This window comes from Dreissena polymorpha, chromosome 8 (genome assembly GCF_020536995.1).
Source record: "Dreissena polymorpha isolate Duluth1 chromosome 8, UMN_Dpol_1.0, whole genome shotgun sequence".
NCBI lineage: Eukaryota > Metazoa > Mollusca > Bivalvia > Myida > Dreissenidae > Dreissena > Dreissena polymorpha.
In genome coordinates this window covers 94,459,659-94,475,383 of record NC_068362.1, presented here as the reverse complement: position 1 = coordinate 94,475,383, position 15,725 = coordinate 94,459,659, and the positions used below count along the sequence as shown (strand labels likewise).

At 36.2% G+C, this 15,725-nt stretch overlaps 1 protein-coding gene and 1 non-coding gene across 3 annotated transcripts in view; one reads left to right on the top strand and one right to left on the bottom strand.

Moving 5' to 3' along the window:
* Window positions 1-15,725, bottom strand: part of LOC127842811 (titin homolog) — a 112,233-nt gene that overhangs the window by 83,444 nt on the left and 13,064 nt on the right. For both annotated transcript variants that reach the window (XM_052372558.1, XM_052372557.1), the window contains exon 2: window positions 3,951-4,164. In XM_052372558.1, the coding sequence (XP_052228518.1) occupies window positions 3,951-4,157 (207 nt within the window). In that variant the 5' untranslated portion in view covers window positions 4,158-4,164. The remainder of the gene's footprint in view (window positions 1-3,950; window positions 4,165-15,725) is intronic.
* Window positions 8,017-8,097, top strand: Trnay-aua (transfer RNA tyrosine (anticodon AUA)). Its single transcript has one exon. It is a non-coding gene; the product is annotated as a tRNA-Tyr (tRNA).

Genomic DNA, 15,725 nt, shown 5'->3' with positions numbered 1-15,725 from the left:
TACTTACTAGTTCTGGCCAACCTTCATGTCAAGTTTCAAGACTCTAGGTCCAAGCATACCAAAGTTATAACAACTTTAACATTTTTACATTCAAGGTCACAGTGACCTTGACCTTCAAATGAATGACCTTGAAATGTCCAGTGGTTACTTACTAGTTCTGGCCAACCTTCATGTCAAGTTTCAAGACTCTAGGTCCAAGCATACCAAAGTTATAACAACTTTAACATTTTTATATTGAAGGTCACAGTGACCTTCACCTTCAAATGAATGACCTTGAAATGACCAGTGGTCATCTGTTAATCCTGGCCAACCTTCATGTCAAGTTTGAAGACTCTAGGTCCAAGCATACCAAAGTTATACCATGAAATAAGAACTTTAACATTTTTACATTCAAGGTCACAGTGACCTTGACCTTCAAATGAATGACCTTGAAATGACCAGTGGTTACTAACTAGTTATGGCCAACCTTCATGTCAAGTTTCAAGACTCTAGGTCCAAGCATACCAAAGTTATAACAACTTTAACATTTTTTATATTGAAGGTCACAGTGACCTTGACCTTCAAATGAATGACCTTGAAATGACCAGTGGTCATCTGTTAATCCTGGCCAACCTTCATGTCAAGTTTGAAGACTCTAGGTCCAAGCATACCAAAGTTATACCATGAAATAAGAACTTGTAACATTTTCGAGCACGCCGCCACCCCGCCCGCCCGCCCGCCCCCCCCGCCCGCCCGACAACATCAATCTATAAGCCGAGATTTTTTCGAAAAAAATCCGGCTAAAAATGAAAAGAAGCGTAACACTAAATAAATTATTTTTAAGCTGATCACTTTATCAATTTCTACCGAATATCGATCTGAATTAAAGAATGATAATTAAATAATAAGTTACATGTCGAAGATGTTGCACCTTTCTGTTCTTGATTGAAATTAAAATGTTATATTTACTTTGTTGTTTTTTACTCACAAACTATGCTATTGTAAAGTAATATGTCAACCAAATAGTATATTTATTACTTATTTTCATTTTCTGTAGTCAAACGATATGCACATTTTATTTCATGTGCAAAATGCGTACAATTTTTCGGACTGTCGTTTCAGATAAAGTATTTTTCGTCGATTATATGATATTTTCTAAGTTCTTTATAGAAAAAATAGACTTACAAATACACGTGCGGTGATACGGACGGTGCAGAAAAATCTTTACCAGAGGCAGAAGACTTGGAGCTTTATTTGATAATTACCTTTCAGTTTGGTATATGTCGGAGTTCAATGTCAGAAAAAAACAAGAGCACCGCCTTGCGGGTGCAGACCGCTCATCTATTTTCTTTTTAAAGGTAAAGGGACTCTCATTTTCAATCACAAAGGAGGGAGGAGTGGAGTGAAGAGGGGTGTATAGTGTGGGGTTGTCGACATTTATATACATTAAAAAATCGGGGGGGGGAGAGGGGGGGGGGCGATGGGGGGGGGGGGGGGGTTTGGGTGCGATGGTTGGACTGTATTTCAAACATAACCGTTTTAAAAAAAAATGGGGGGGGGGGTATAGTGTGAGGGTGTGGTGGTAATTTGTGAGATGATCTTAAAAAAAAAAAAAAAAAAATCAAAAAAAAAATTGGGGGGGGGGGTGGGGTGGGGTGGGGTGGGGTGGGGTGGGGTAGGGGGGTGTGGGGTGGGGGGGGGGGGTGGGGGTATAGTGTGAGGGTGTGGTGGTCATTTGTGAGATGATCTTAAAAAAAAAAAAAAAAAAAAAAAAAATAGGGGGGGGGGGAGGGGGGAGGGGGGGAGGGCACGGGGGATGGTTTGGGTGGAGTCTATTGTGGTATGTCAGGTAAGAGTAGTTTCATCAAATCTAATCATAAATAAAGAAGTTATGGCAATTTTAGCAAAATTTAATAATTTGACCTTGAGAGTCAAGGTCATTCAAAGGTCAAAGTAAAATTCAAGTTGCCAGGTACAGTAACCTCATGATAGCATGTATGTATTTGAAGTTTGAAAGCAATAGCCTTGATACTTAAGAAGTAAAGTGGATCGAAACACAAAATTTAACCATATATTAAAAGTTACTAAGTCAAAAAAGGGCCATAATTCCGTAACAATGACAACCAGAGTTATGCAACTTGTCCTTTTACTGTACCCTTATGATAGTTTGTGAGTGTTCCAAGTATGAAAGCAATATCTATAATACTTTAGGGGTAAAGTGGACCAAAACATAAATCTTAACCAAATTTTCAATTTTCTAAGTATAAAGGGCCCATAATTCCGTCCAAATGCCAGTCAGAGTTACATAACTTTGCCTGCACGGTCCCCTTATGATAGTTCATAAATCTTGCAAGTATGAAAGCAATAGCTTTGATACTGTAGGAATAAAGTGGACCTAAACACAAAACTTAATCAAATTTTCAATTTTCTAAGTATAAAAGGGCACATAATTCTGTCAAAATGCCAGTCAGAGTTACATTACTTTGCCTGCACAGTCCCCTTATGATAGTTAGTAAGTGTTGCAAGTATGAAAGCAATAGCTTTGATGCTTAAGGAATAAAATGGACCTAAACACAAAACTTAACCAAAATTGTCAATTTTCTAAGTATAAAAAGGGCACATAATTCTGTCAAAATGCATGCCAGAGTTATCTAACTTTGCCTGCCCAGTCCCCTCATGATAGTAAGTAAGTGTACCAAGTTTGAATGCAATAGCATTGATACTTACTGAGAAAAGTGGAACTAAACGCAAAACTTAACCAAAATTTTCAATTTTTTAAGTATAAAAAGGGCACATAATTCTGTCAAAATGCACGCCAGAGTTATCTAACTTTGCCTGCCCAGTCCCCTCATGATAGTAAGTAAGTGTACCAAGTTTGAATGCAATAGCATTGATACTTTCTGAGAAAAGTGGACCTAAACGCAAAACTTAACCGGACGCCGACGCCAACGCCAACGCCAACGCCGACGCCAAGGTGATGACAATAGCTCATAATTTTTTTTCAAAAAATAGATGAGCTAAAAATTACTAAAAAAAAAAATCCCTACCTACCTACCATCCAAAATTTATCTGGGTCGGGTTATGCCAAACAAACAATTTTTTAAGGACGGCCTAATTAGCTCTGGGGGCAAGGGTTGCAAAGCCTTTCAGCCTTCGAGGATACAAAAAATTATCAAAGATAAAAAATAGATAAATTTACATTTTTGAACATGCTTTACACGTGTTAATGTATTGTTGTACATAGAAAAAGTCAAAACATTTCAAAAAGAAAATATACTGTTGAATCTACTTAAACAAATGATATCTGAAGACTGCCATAGCCTCTAAATAATTTATGCATCGACGCAAATTTTATTTTTCCCTGACTTTTCTGAAATTTCATTTTTCACTGACCATTTTTTTAAATTCCCTGACTTTTCACTGACCTTGAAAAAAAAATCATATTTCCCTGACTTTTCAAGTTAAGTGGCAACCCTGTTTTTTTTAAACCTTCAATTGAAGATTGTAGACTGCTTTTACATTCCTAAGATTCGTAAGAATTCTTAAGTTTGCGAACACATTTATGAAACATGCCTAGGAATTGGCATACATGTAAGAACGATTGTTCGTAACATTTGCAGAATTCTTACAAAAAACGTAAGAGTTTTTATGAAACGGGTCCAATATGTGCCTGAAGATTTTTTTATGCAAAACAATCATGATCAAGTTAAAGCTTGTTAAAGAAAAATAACAAACTTTTTTTAAACTGCTTGTGAAAGACTGCTACAATGTAATTCATATACTTATGAGCTCTTGGAAAACAGGGCTAAATATGTGTGCATAAAAAGTTGCCCCAGTCTGCACAGGCTAATCAGATATGACACTTTCAGCCTCAACAGGATTTGTGTAAAGAACAGACTTCCATTACAAAAAATAATACCATGGGGTTTTCCTAGAACGAGACACAGGGAAACTATTATCTAGAATGCTACCTTGAGTTTGCCTTTCTCTGGTTTCTGTACAGGCGTGAATAGCTGTATGAGGTTGTCCTTGGTCGACTGCTTCAGGATGGAGTTCTTGATCACAGGGGACCCAACCAGACTTGGGGCCAGGCCTGGGGTATCGTTCTCATCATTCTCATCTTGGTATGGGGAACCCTCTCCCTCAGGGTCAAAGTTCATCAAGTCTGCATCAGCCATTACAGGTCTAACAAAGGAGCGGAAATTGATATTAATTTTGAATTTTTTTTGAAGGTTTAAATTTGTCATATATTAATTTATTTTGATTAGGCAAAAAAAAAGTCCGTTTGGGGTCTCCTTGGGAAAAAACAGGGTCGGTAGGTAGGGATTTTTTTTTTTTGTCTTTGGGTACTAGAATGGAAGGCTACTAAAGCTTGATATTACATCTTATATGAACGAAAATGAACAATTTTTTTTTTTTTTTGGCAACCCCAATAAAAAGTTTAGGGACGGCGCCAATTCGGGAGACACGGTCGGGAAAGTCGGGGAGACCCGAAACGGACTTTTTTTTTGGCCATAAGTCTAAAGACAGTGCTATGAATTATTAGATTAATCTTATCAGATTAATAATTTTCAAATCTAAAAAAAGCCTCTCAAACTGAATGTCCATGCAGCTAACAATCAGGTCGTCAAAGTTGTTCTTCTGAATGCTTTGGGCTTTCATGAGTTCATACAGACGAAAGTTCTCCCTGGTCAAGGCAAAAACCATGTTAACAGAGATGTGTTCGTCAAAAACACAATGCCCCCGATTGCGCCACTTTGCAATTTTAAAAAATTTGACCTTTGACCTTGAAGGATGACCTTGACCTTGAACTTCCACCACTCAAAATGTGCAGCTTCATGAGAACGCCGCTTTAAATTTTAAAAAAATTGACCTTTGACCTTGAAGGATGACCTTGACCGTGAACTTCCACCAAAAATGTGCAGCTTCATGAGATACACATGCATGCCAAATATCAAGTTGCTATCTTCAATATTGCAAAAGTTATGGCCAACGTTAAAGTTTTTTTTCGGACGGACGGACAGACTGACATACTAAAGGACAGTTCAACTGCTATATGCCACCCTACTGGGGGCATAAAAATATGTCCCAATTATTTCTATTAAATAGAGCTGAATCAACCTATTACATCGCAACAAATACAATCACTTTTAAATTAAAAATTGACAATTGAAATGTCTTTTGAAGAGAAATACACAAAACAACAAGAGATGTGTTTGTAAGAAACAAAATGCCTCCTATTGCGCTGCTTTGAAATAAAATTTCAATATATCATTTGGCAGGTTTAGAAATTATCTCCCTTTTAAAGCTTATTACTTCCCTTGAATTGTATTTTTTTTTACCTTTGACCTTCAATATTGCAAAAGTTATGGCCAATGTTTAAGTTTTCGGATGGACTGACGGACAGATGGACAGACAGTTGAACTGTTCAAATGCTATACATGTATGCCACCCTACCGGGAGCATAAAAACTTGATTAAACTGTTTTCCAACCAAAAGCAGGCAGGGCCAGGGTTTTTTTTACTAAGAAAATCGGCGTCTTCTCCTACCAGAATTTTTTCCCCTCAAAATACAATTTCCCCTCCAAGAATATCATTTTTCACCAAAACATATCTTTTCTTAGCTTTTATTTAAGCTTTTATTCGAATATTCAGCATTATAGATAATTGTTGACCTATGGGGGTAAATACCCCCACTTTTTAAAGCATGAGGGTAAATGGTCAAATTTTGCCTTGCTTGAAGGGTAATTTGCTAAAAGTAAAACAAGAATATAGCCGCGGTACAGACACACTACTTTAATCATGTTAAACACAATAAACCATTAACTATGTGTATTCCTTCAGAGTAGTGGGGTTTTTAAGTTTTTTTTTGTTTTTTAACTGCCTTGGTTTATAGGCTTCCACCACCGTAAGCCACAGAAAACTTGTTTGTCAACTTTCAACAGTTGTTTAATTAGGGTTTAAGTGTGTCCTTTTTGATTTGAAAACAGAGGAAATTGAATTATTCAGTATTGGAAGTGCCAAATATTGAATAATTCAAAATTTGGCCATACAATGTTTTTACTCGATACAACTTTTGCCGTATAAAAAGAATCAATTTTAATGTACTTTGGAAAGTAATTTGTTTTGGCTTTGAAGAAGCCATGCTGACCTCTTCATGTAATTTAATAAACACATAATATAAGCGCTTGGCTGTCTGTTAAAAAAATCAATACTAAATTTACCATGCGTCTAGATGAAACAGAAAATACATACCGACTGGCTAACTATTTTTTCAATCCAGCACACAAATTAGCTCTAATTTTTACGATAACCAGTCTCATATTTTGGCGAAAGACAATCAGCTGTTTATATATTTTGCTTACGCAATACGCAGAGAATTTACATCATTTGCGTAAGTCCAGATTGGCTTGCTTAAATGTATGCATGGAAATGATAAATTGAGCGTATCGTGATATTTCTAATGCGTATATTACGCTGACACGCAGCTTATCTAGAACGCTAAATATTGTTAATTTTGATTGCTTAATTATCCATCGCAATACTAGCTCATTTGCAGTGGTCGCGAAAACACATTCAAATAGAAATAAGCGAATTCGGAGTTTGATTAGAATGTGTTGTTTGCGGTTCCTGTTAATTTTTGCAAAGTCATGTGGAACATTTGGCAGTTTATCACTGTAAATGTTGGTAGAAGAATCCTCAAACTAAATGTGCTTACATCTGAGTCGTTAAGCGCATGCAATATAACGTAATGGATAAAGGGAAGTCACTCTAAATGTCATTAGTGTTTGTTAACGTTTTTTAATGATTTTGACAGAAAACTTCTTTATTGTAATTGGGAAAAATGTCATCTAGATATGATTGGGAATCGGGCAAATTTTTTTTGCTTTGGGAATGCCTCCATTTTCCGGAGGCGCAGACAGTGGTGCAAAACCCCTGAAATCAGAGTAGAAGAGTTATAGACATTGATTAAAACAGTTTTTATTTTTTCCCCAAATATGTCTCTTTCGCACTATATTTTCCCCTTTCACCCAGCGTCCAGTGTCTTCTCCTTTTTCTTAAAAAAAAAACCATGAGGGCTTTTCATCAGGAAATTGGGAAGAGGCCATAGCCTTTCAAATTGGGAATTTCATGCGCGAAAACTGCTCATTTTGGGAAAACCGCATTTTTAAGTTTTTGAAACAGGGTCTTTTTCATTGTGCAGAAGTATTAAAAGACACATTGTGGTGCATTTTTTATCATATTAGAGCTCATTGCTTTCAATTTGAGAGATGCCCAATATGTTTAAAGTATAAAAAATAAAAATTATAAAAATTAAAAATTATTTTTTTTACAATTTAGGAAATTCCTCTAAAATGACCTTATTTCAAAATTGGGAAGGGGCCAAATGAGCGTGAAAAGCCCTGGCAGGAAGTATATGTATGATGATTGTGGTCACAGGGGAGGCATTAAAGTGAAGTCTCAGGGGAGAAAATTCTATTGACTGATTTTAATATGCAATTCGCATGGATTTTCAAATCTTGCTCTATAAGTTGAACCTTAGAAAATATACTTTTGAAATCACTTTTATTATAAATTTTAAAGTATTTGTATTTTAGGCAGAAGTATGCAAAATTTCCCAATCAAAAGCAGGGCTTTTTTGGTCATTTTGGGAATATGACCTATACCCGTAATATTGGGAATTTTAGCGTCCTTTTGGCAAAATTGGGAAAATGAGGCTTACTTAAATGGTGACAATTTTAAATGTAAATGAGGGTATATTCAATAATTTTTGACGATGCTGGAACAGCATCGTCTAAGGTTTGATAACCAGTAAAAAAAATCTTCACAATGGCGACCTATGTAAAAGATTGAGATAACTCGATTTTTCAGTTACTTCCCTTGGCATTCGCCACTGCGTAGGAGATTGCTCGTTGATTTTCATTGATAACATTCTCCTAGCAGAGTTGTCGTTCGTGTTGATAAAGGTAAATATTAAGGTAGCGCACCTCTAATGATTTCCCGCGATTTCTTCGAAGGTTGAAGAGCCTACTATTAAGTGCCGTAGCCTAGTGGTTAAGGCGATAGACTATAAATCTTTTGGGATATTCCCGCGCAGGTTCGAATCCTGCCGACGACGTATACTTTTTTGTGACGCGTTTTATTTATTTTCTAACGTAATTTGATTTAATATGGCATATAAGCTATATTTATTTTTAAATATGTTGCAATTGTTATGCACATCCTTCAATTATTAAAATTAAAACAACGTTATGGCGAAATTGGGTGATTTACTGTTGAAAATACGAACCATGCATGTTGCATTTTTAATTTTATTTCAAAAAGTAAACGGTAAATCTGTCTAGTTCTTGGTATTTTTGCTGTATATAGTGTTTCTATAAAAACTAAGTTTAAAATATGACTTAAATGATACTATTTTGAATTTTATGACACTTTGTTTTTAACCGACCCAATTTTTACTTGGCTGAAATCACTTACATTTCATGGCGCTCTACCATAGATAAAAATTTGTAAAAAATAAATGTCTGTAAAAGAATACTTATTATCCCCACGCTTTTTGAAAAAAAGGTGGGGATATTGTGGTGATCTCCGCCGTCCGTCCGTCCGTCTGTCCGTCCGTCTGTCCGTCCTGGCCACTATCTCCTCCTACACTAAAAGCACTAGAACCTTGAAATTTACACACATGGTAGCTATGAGCATATGTGCGACCCTGCACTATTTGGAATTTTGATCTGACCCCTGGGTCAAAAGTTATAGGGGTTGGGGTGGGGCCGCGTCAGAAATTATCACTCATTTTTTTAGGTTATTTTACATTTACTTCTTTATTTCTACACCGATTCACTTCAAATTGATACTGGACCTCACCTATGACAATACGGTCAATCTCAACCATGCATGGCCCCATTCCCAACCCTGGGGCGCCCCGCCCACATAGGCCACACCCACCAAAAATTTCCATTTACTATAATTTTTTCATTTCTACACGGATTCACTTCAAATTGATACTGAACTTTTGTTATGACATTAGGGTCAATCTCAACTATGCATGGCCCCAATCCCAACCCTGGGGCGCCCGCCCACATAGGCCACACCCACCAAAAAATTCCATTTACTATAATTTTTTCATTTCTACACGGATTCACTTCAAATTGATACTGAACTTCTCTTATGACATTAGGGTCAATCTCAACTATGCATGTTCCCATAACCAACCCTGGGGCCCCGCCCACATAGACCACACCCACCCAAAATTGCCTTTACTATAATTTCTTCATTTCTACACTGATTCACTTCAAATTGATATTGAACTTCTCTTATGACAATACAGTCAATCTCAACTATGCATGGCCCCATTACCAACCCTGGGGCGCCCCGCCCACATAGACCACACCCACCCAAAATTGCCTTTTACTATAATTTCTTCATTTCTACACCGATTCACTTCAAATTGATACTGAACCTCTCTTATGACAATACGGTCAATCGCAACTATGCATGGCCCCATTACCAACCCTGGGGCGCCCTGCCCACATATGTCACACCCACCCAAAATTGCCTTTTACTATAACTTCTTCATTTCTACACCAATTCACTTCTAATTGATGATGAACTTCTCTTATGACAATACGGTCAATCTCAGCTATGCATGGCCCCATTACCAACCCTGGGGCACACCTAGGTCAAACATTCGGCGTGGGGATACGCGTCGGCCTCTGCCGCGCCATTTCTAGTTTCATCTTGTTTAAACTTTAAACACCTTTACAGCATCTGTACACACCAACTGCATGCCCATATTTGGAAATTTGAATGAATTATGGAACTTTTATATACCCCAGGGGTGAAAATAAACTGGACAAAAGCCGAGCGTGGGGTGGTTTTGAAAAAATCGGTATATTTTTTTTAAAAGCATGGAAAGCCTACCTACAAATTTGCATGTAGTTCAGTGAAATGATGCTGATTAAGAAAATAATTAATTAGATTATATTTGGATATGTGCCCATTAGAGGTGCGCTACCTTAATAGAACAGCATATCCTGGGGAAACAGATTCAATAAGTGTATCAGAACGTTAATTTCAAATTAGTAATTTTACATCCTATTTATTTTTATGGACCAATGAAACAACTATATATTATCTCTATTTTGTTTGATATTTGTTCTCGATTTAGTCAATAAATTGCGAATAAAAACATGTAAAATTAACTTTTTACGTGATCACAAAACTAAAGAATGCGAACATTTTCGAACCTGCAAATTGTAAACGCTGCACTGCTATGATATATATAGATAAAACAACATTTTCGCGTAATTGTCCGTCTCTAGCGCAGCGGTAAGGACGTTCGCTTTTTCACCTTTACGACACCGGTTCGATTCCCGCTCCCGGCGCAATGTTATATTTTGTCTGTTTTGTGGTCACCATTTCGGACAGGTGTTTTTTCGGACAGTCTCACCCCCCGCCCCCCGCAGCATTTGACCATAATCTTTTTTCACATTTAACGTATTATGCAAAGTCACCATTATTAATTGAGATTGTAGTGATTTATGGTCACTTCCAACAGCCTTGCTGTTGGGCTAGCTCTTTAGCGACGTGGAAAGAGTGTCTGACTACCACTCTGGAGGTCGCGGATTCAATCCCGTGTTGGGGCTCAGGATTTTTTACTTTAATGGCTGCAAGGCAAACGATGCAGAAATACAAATGTAGGTGTGAGGCAGAGCTGTTTAATGGTTTCTGGGTGGGCCATGCAGATGCAAGACATGCTGTGGCAGGTGTGTCTGGAAACATGCATTGCTGTTGGGCTAGCTCTTTAGCAACGCCGTTAGTGTCTGACTACCAGGGGTCGGCCTAGGGTAAAATTTTAGGGAGAAGTGACTTCTCTCTTGACTGGCATTTAGGGAGAAGTCAGGAGAAATAAGGAGAAGTCATGTTTTTTTGTTATATCTTGTTTATCTTGTAATTAGTTGCATTATTTTTTTACCCTTTTAAATTGCTGAATACAAGATGTGCATTATGAATTCTGCTGATTCAATTATCTTAACGGTATTTTTTATTAAATCAACAATCAAGTGTAAAGAAAACAACACAATAATTTGAATAAACAACCCTTTTACAGTATTTAATAAATTAAATTTACATACACTACCCATCTACCCCACAATTGAAAAAACATTTTTTTTTTTTGGGGGGGGGGGGTATATTTTGGTATTATTCATTTAATATTTAATATTAATTTTGTCTTCTAAATAAAACATAATAATTACCCTATGCTCAAGTTCAAGTAGAAACAACAATAAAACCATTTGAATACATAAATCTTTGACAATCACAACAGTGTTTCGAAAAAAGGTCAATTAAACCAATCCCTAAAAACTGCAAGCTATCAATGCTGTCGGTAGACAGTAGACATCAAAGGTCTTTGATGTTGGGGCCGATTTTTAGGAGTTAAAACTGTAAACTTGAAACACCTCAGCAGGTCACTGGTGGCAATTACGGCCAAAAGGCGTTGATCAATACTAAGTTACCTGCAGCATGCAGTACTGTCAGATACAGCATTAATACATTAGCTCCATAGCAACCCCAACAAAAAATTCAACTCACAGAAATCTTAAATGTTTTAATATAATATTAAAGATCTCATTTAATACTGCTCAGATCAGTTTTAAATTATTAATTTATCTCTACTACATCCAAAGTTATGGTAATTTGAATCTTCGGAAAAAATGCCATTTTGGGGAAAATTATGCCTATTAAAAGCGTTCACATTTTGTGTCGATTCGCGGGCCCGCTTTCTATACAATTTGGCTTCTTTTTTCTGTATAATTTTTTCTATACATGGTATCATATTGAAATTTGGCATACTGATGGCATTTTTCAGGGGGTTTTCTGCCTACTTTGGGAAAAGGAGTCTGACCAAATTGGGAATTTTTTATCGACAAAATTGCCCATTTGGGGAATTTTTGTTTCGTGAAACGGCTCATTTTGGGAAAAAAAATGAATTAATCATGCTTAAATAAGTCTGTGGTTTAACAATTTTCTTTATATAAACACATGCAAAACAAACACTGCCCAAACACAAGTTTACCGCAACATTTTTGGCCGAGCTAAAAAAGAGCCATGGGTATTTCATTTTATACTTTAATGTATTAAATGACGATTGAACTACAACTTTCTTACAAGGCTCGGAGCATTCAATTGCCGATTTTGTGATTGACGGCCCTGGCATTACTTCTGTTGCTGTTACATTTTGCTGCGTATCGTCCGAGCCTGTCTGTTCAAGGTTACTCGCGGCAGTAATTTCGGAAGATTCTGAGCGTTTCGAAAACATCGATGATATTGTTATACATCCTATAGCGTCTATTTTTTGTGTTTAATGTAATATTTACTATTGTGCGAAGCCATGATTGAAATTAAGCGTCTACAGATATGGTATAGAATGTGTATTGTGCGGCTCTATATACTCTTGTATAATGGGGAACAGTTCGAACGTCATCGCTGAAAGTAAATGCATCCGGCAAATACACCAAAAAATCTGTGTCACTAAAGGCTTTATTACGTCGCGAATGAAGGGAAGTCACTCTTTCGATATAAATTATGTTTACTTCTTACGATTTTGGAAGATTTTATTTTTTGGAATTGGGAAAAATGCAATCAAAATTCGATTGGGAACGGGTCCGTTTGCTTTGGGAATGCCTCCGTTTCCCGGAGGCGCAGACAGTGCTGAAAAACCCCTGTTTTTCCTGTAGATTTCAATAAAAGCATTGATTTGTTGATCAGAAATTGATATAGTACCCTAATTTTGATTTAAAAAGTGCCAATTTTATATATTTTTTGTCGAGGAGCATAACACCACAATATATTCGTTGAAAGTATAAAAATCTTTAATAACTTAACTAAGTCTTACCACATTCAACAAACTAACTGCAATAATGTCAAGTGTGTACAAAAGGAAAAATTCAATAAAACATTTCAATACATTTAAACTATACACAATTTCTCAAAGTAGGTCCTTTTTGTATAGTTTGTATGATGCTTGATATTTCTCATGTTTGGAAAACAGCCGGCCATTGTCTTCCAGTTTCACTTTTCAAACAATCAGGAACCATCCAGTCTAGAATTAATTCAAATTTTACACTTTGGATATATGCTCCCACTGACAGAACAAACACTCCTTTTTGTCTACATGCTGTCATGAAATTCACTTTCATTTAATTGCCTTCTTTTTTTACAACACACCCAGGGTACCAGTTGTTACAATTTTACAGTTATGTAGTCTTCTTCTGATACAGCACTCCTTCTAAATAGAGGGTGGCATAAAGGTTAAGGGGTGAAAAAACTGTACAAAGGTGCTCAGTTGGTTGTTAATTCAAAACTATTTACATTGTAAGTGTCTCCAGATGGATAAGTGGTACAATGACAGCCACTGGAGTAAGGATTTTGAAAACTTCTACTGTGGCTGCCTCATGTACGGGTATATGGCATTATGGGGAGGGAGGGAATTCAATTGTTTGACTGTTCTTGGGTATAATAGGATTTGTCGATTCAGGTTTGTATGTGTCTAAAGTAGTGCTGCAACAATATACCGGAATATCGGTATATATCGCAATACGCAATCCGCATATTGTATTGCGATACGATTTTCATCATACCGGTACGAAAATTTTACAAAAATTCATTTACATTTCGTCCAGAAAAGCCATCCGAAATAACGATATCAAGGTAAACAAAGCAAAGCGGTGTAAATAAATTTTTACGTAAAAATAGCATTCTAAAAAGTGTATTATACGGAGTAGCGTTGTGACCTGGGAGCATTCGTTGATGCTTTTGAATAGATTATCGTTAAATTAATTGCGCACAACTGTAAATGTTTCGTTCGATTCTGAATTGAGCATTTTTAATTTGTAATCCGAATTTCGGAAACACGCTTCCAAATGTTAATGCTTACGCGACAATAAAAAATAGCGTCAAATAAAAAGTGCTTTACCCTTTGTCTCAATAAAAAGCGCGCGAAAATTATGCAGACATGTAGAACGTCGCATGGAAAGTATGGGTGTATTTTGTGTTGTATAAAAATGGAAACATCACGTCAGGCGAATTACGCGTGTTCAGTGAAAACAAAAACGTCACGAGTGGACGTTATTTCATCACATCTTTAAATAGTAACAAATGCCATAATGTTTTTGATACTTAAGAAAATTTGCGAATGTTTGTGTTTCCTGTTATTCTTGAGCACATTTATAGTAAATATTTACCAGAATTTGCTTTAAAACTGGAATATACGGGATTATCGGGTATTTGGCGAGTTATAATTCTGGTACAAGTTAGCAATATATTGCGATTCATTGCAATACGGGTTTTTGAACTGACAATATATTGCAATACGTTTTTTTGCGTATTGTTGCAGCACTAGTCTAAAGCATTGGTTACTGATGAGTTATCATGAGTATGGATCAGCAGTGGACAGGAACAAGAAGAATATCAGGAAGAATGATGGCAACTATATGGTGGATAATTGTATACAGCATGATGAGGCGGAATTTTGTTCTGCATGTTTCAAGTCATTCTCTATAATATTTATAGTCTGACAGTCGTCAAGAAAACAACTTTCCATATCTTATGATTTGCATCATTTTTATCGGTTGTATATTTCAACGACAATTTCATTTGTCAATGTACTGGATTTTTTCAAATTGCTTGGTTATGTCTTATGATGGAGTTGCAGCAAAGTCCCACATCCTTGCAGAAGGCACCTGGATACTCTTACACCTTTATCACAGCCAGACACACTAAAAAAAATTACTAAACATACCACAATATATATTTTTACAAATAAAATACACATAAAACATCATTTTTGTCAATATCCTTCATTATTTGACATCTAAGATTCTTTGCAAAATCTCGAAAAATGGTACAAACAAGATTAATAAAATTTTAAGTTCGTACCCAATTCAAACAATCCATTATTTTACGTAAATACTAATAGAAAAACGCAGTTATTGATCTATTTCGATTCAATTTGTTATAATCAACCATTTCAATGCGTTTATTAGAGGTATGCATCTCACGGGACTGTTATATTCATTGACATAACTTTATTATTACGCGTGTTTTTCGTGTCAAAAAAGCGAACATTGCCATCAATGCAAAAAGCTGGTTTCAATATTTATAACATATTATTTAAACATAATTCAAACCAAATAATATCGAAAATAATCATAACAAACCTTTTCTTTTGTTTTCTGTAGAGTTCAAGCGAGTATGGTTTAATTAATTCAGATCGTCACAAACGATAACGATTAGCGAAGCAAAACAAAAATGGCGCCTCCCTCTGCAGAGGTCAACCGAGGTCGAATTGTATAAATGCGCGTCTTTGTTTAAAGATGCGGGTACCTAATTCTCATTTGCGGATAATAAATTTGGTATCAAAATTTAAGTTATACTTCCTAGTTTTTATAACTATGTTCAAAATTTTGTTCGGTCCATCGGAAGTAATTTAATTCATCGTCAAAGTCGGGTACTTTTTTCTCGGCGTAGGGTGGTCCTATGCAAATTTTGAATGCATTGTAGTAAAGTTCATTCAGTCGTGAACAAGATGATGTCAATCTCATAAATATTCATGATGTGTAGAATATCCGCATTTGAATTGTAAACACACACATGTTTATGCAAGTAGTCCGAAAGTCGGCATTACGCGATAGCGATATTTCTGCCCTGAATTTGTTCAATTAACAACATATTTACTTATCATCC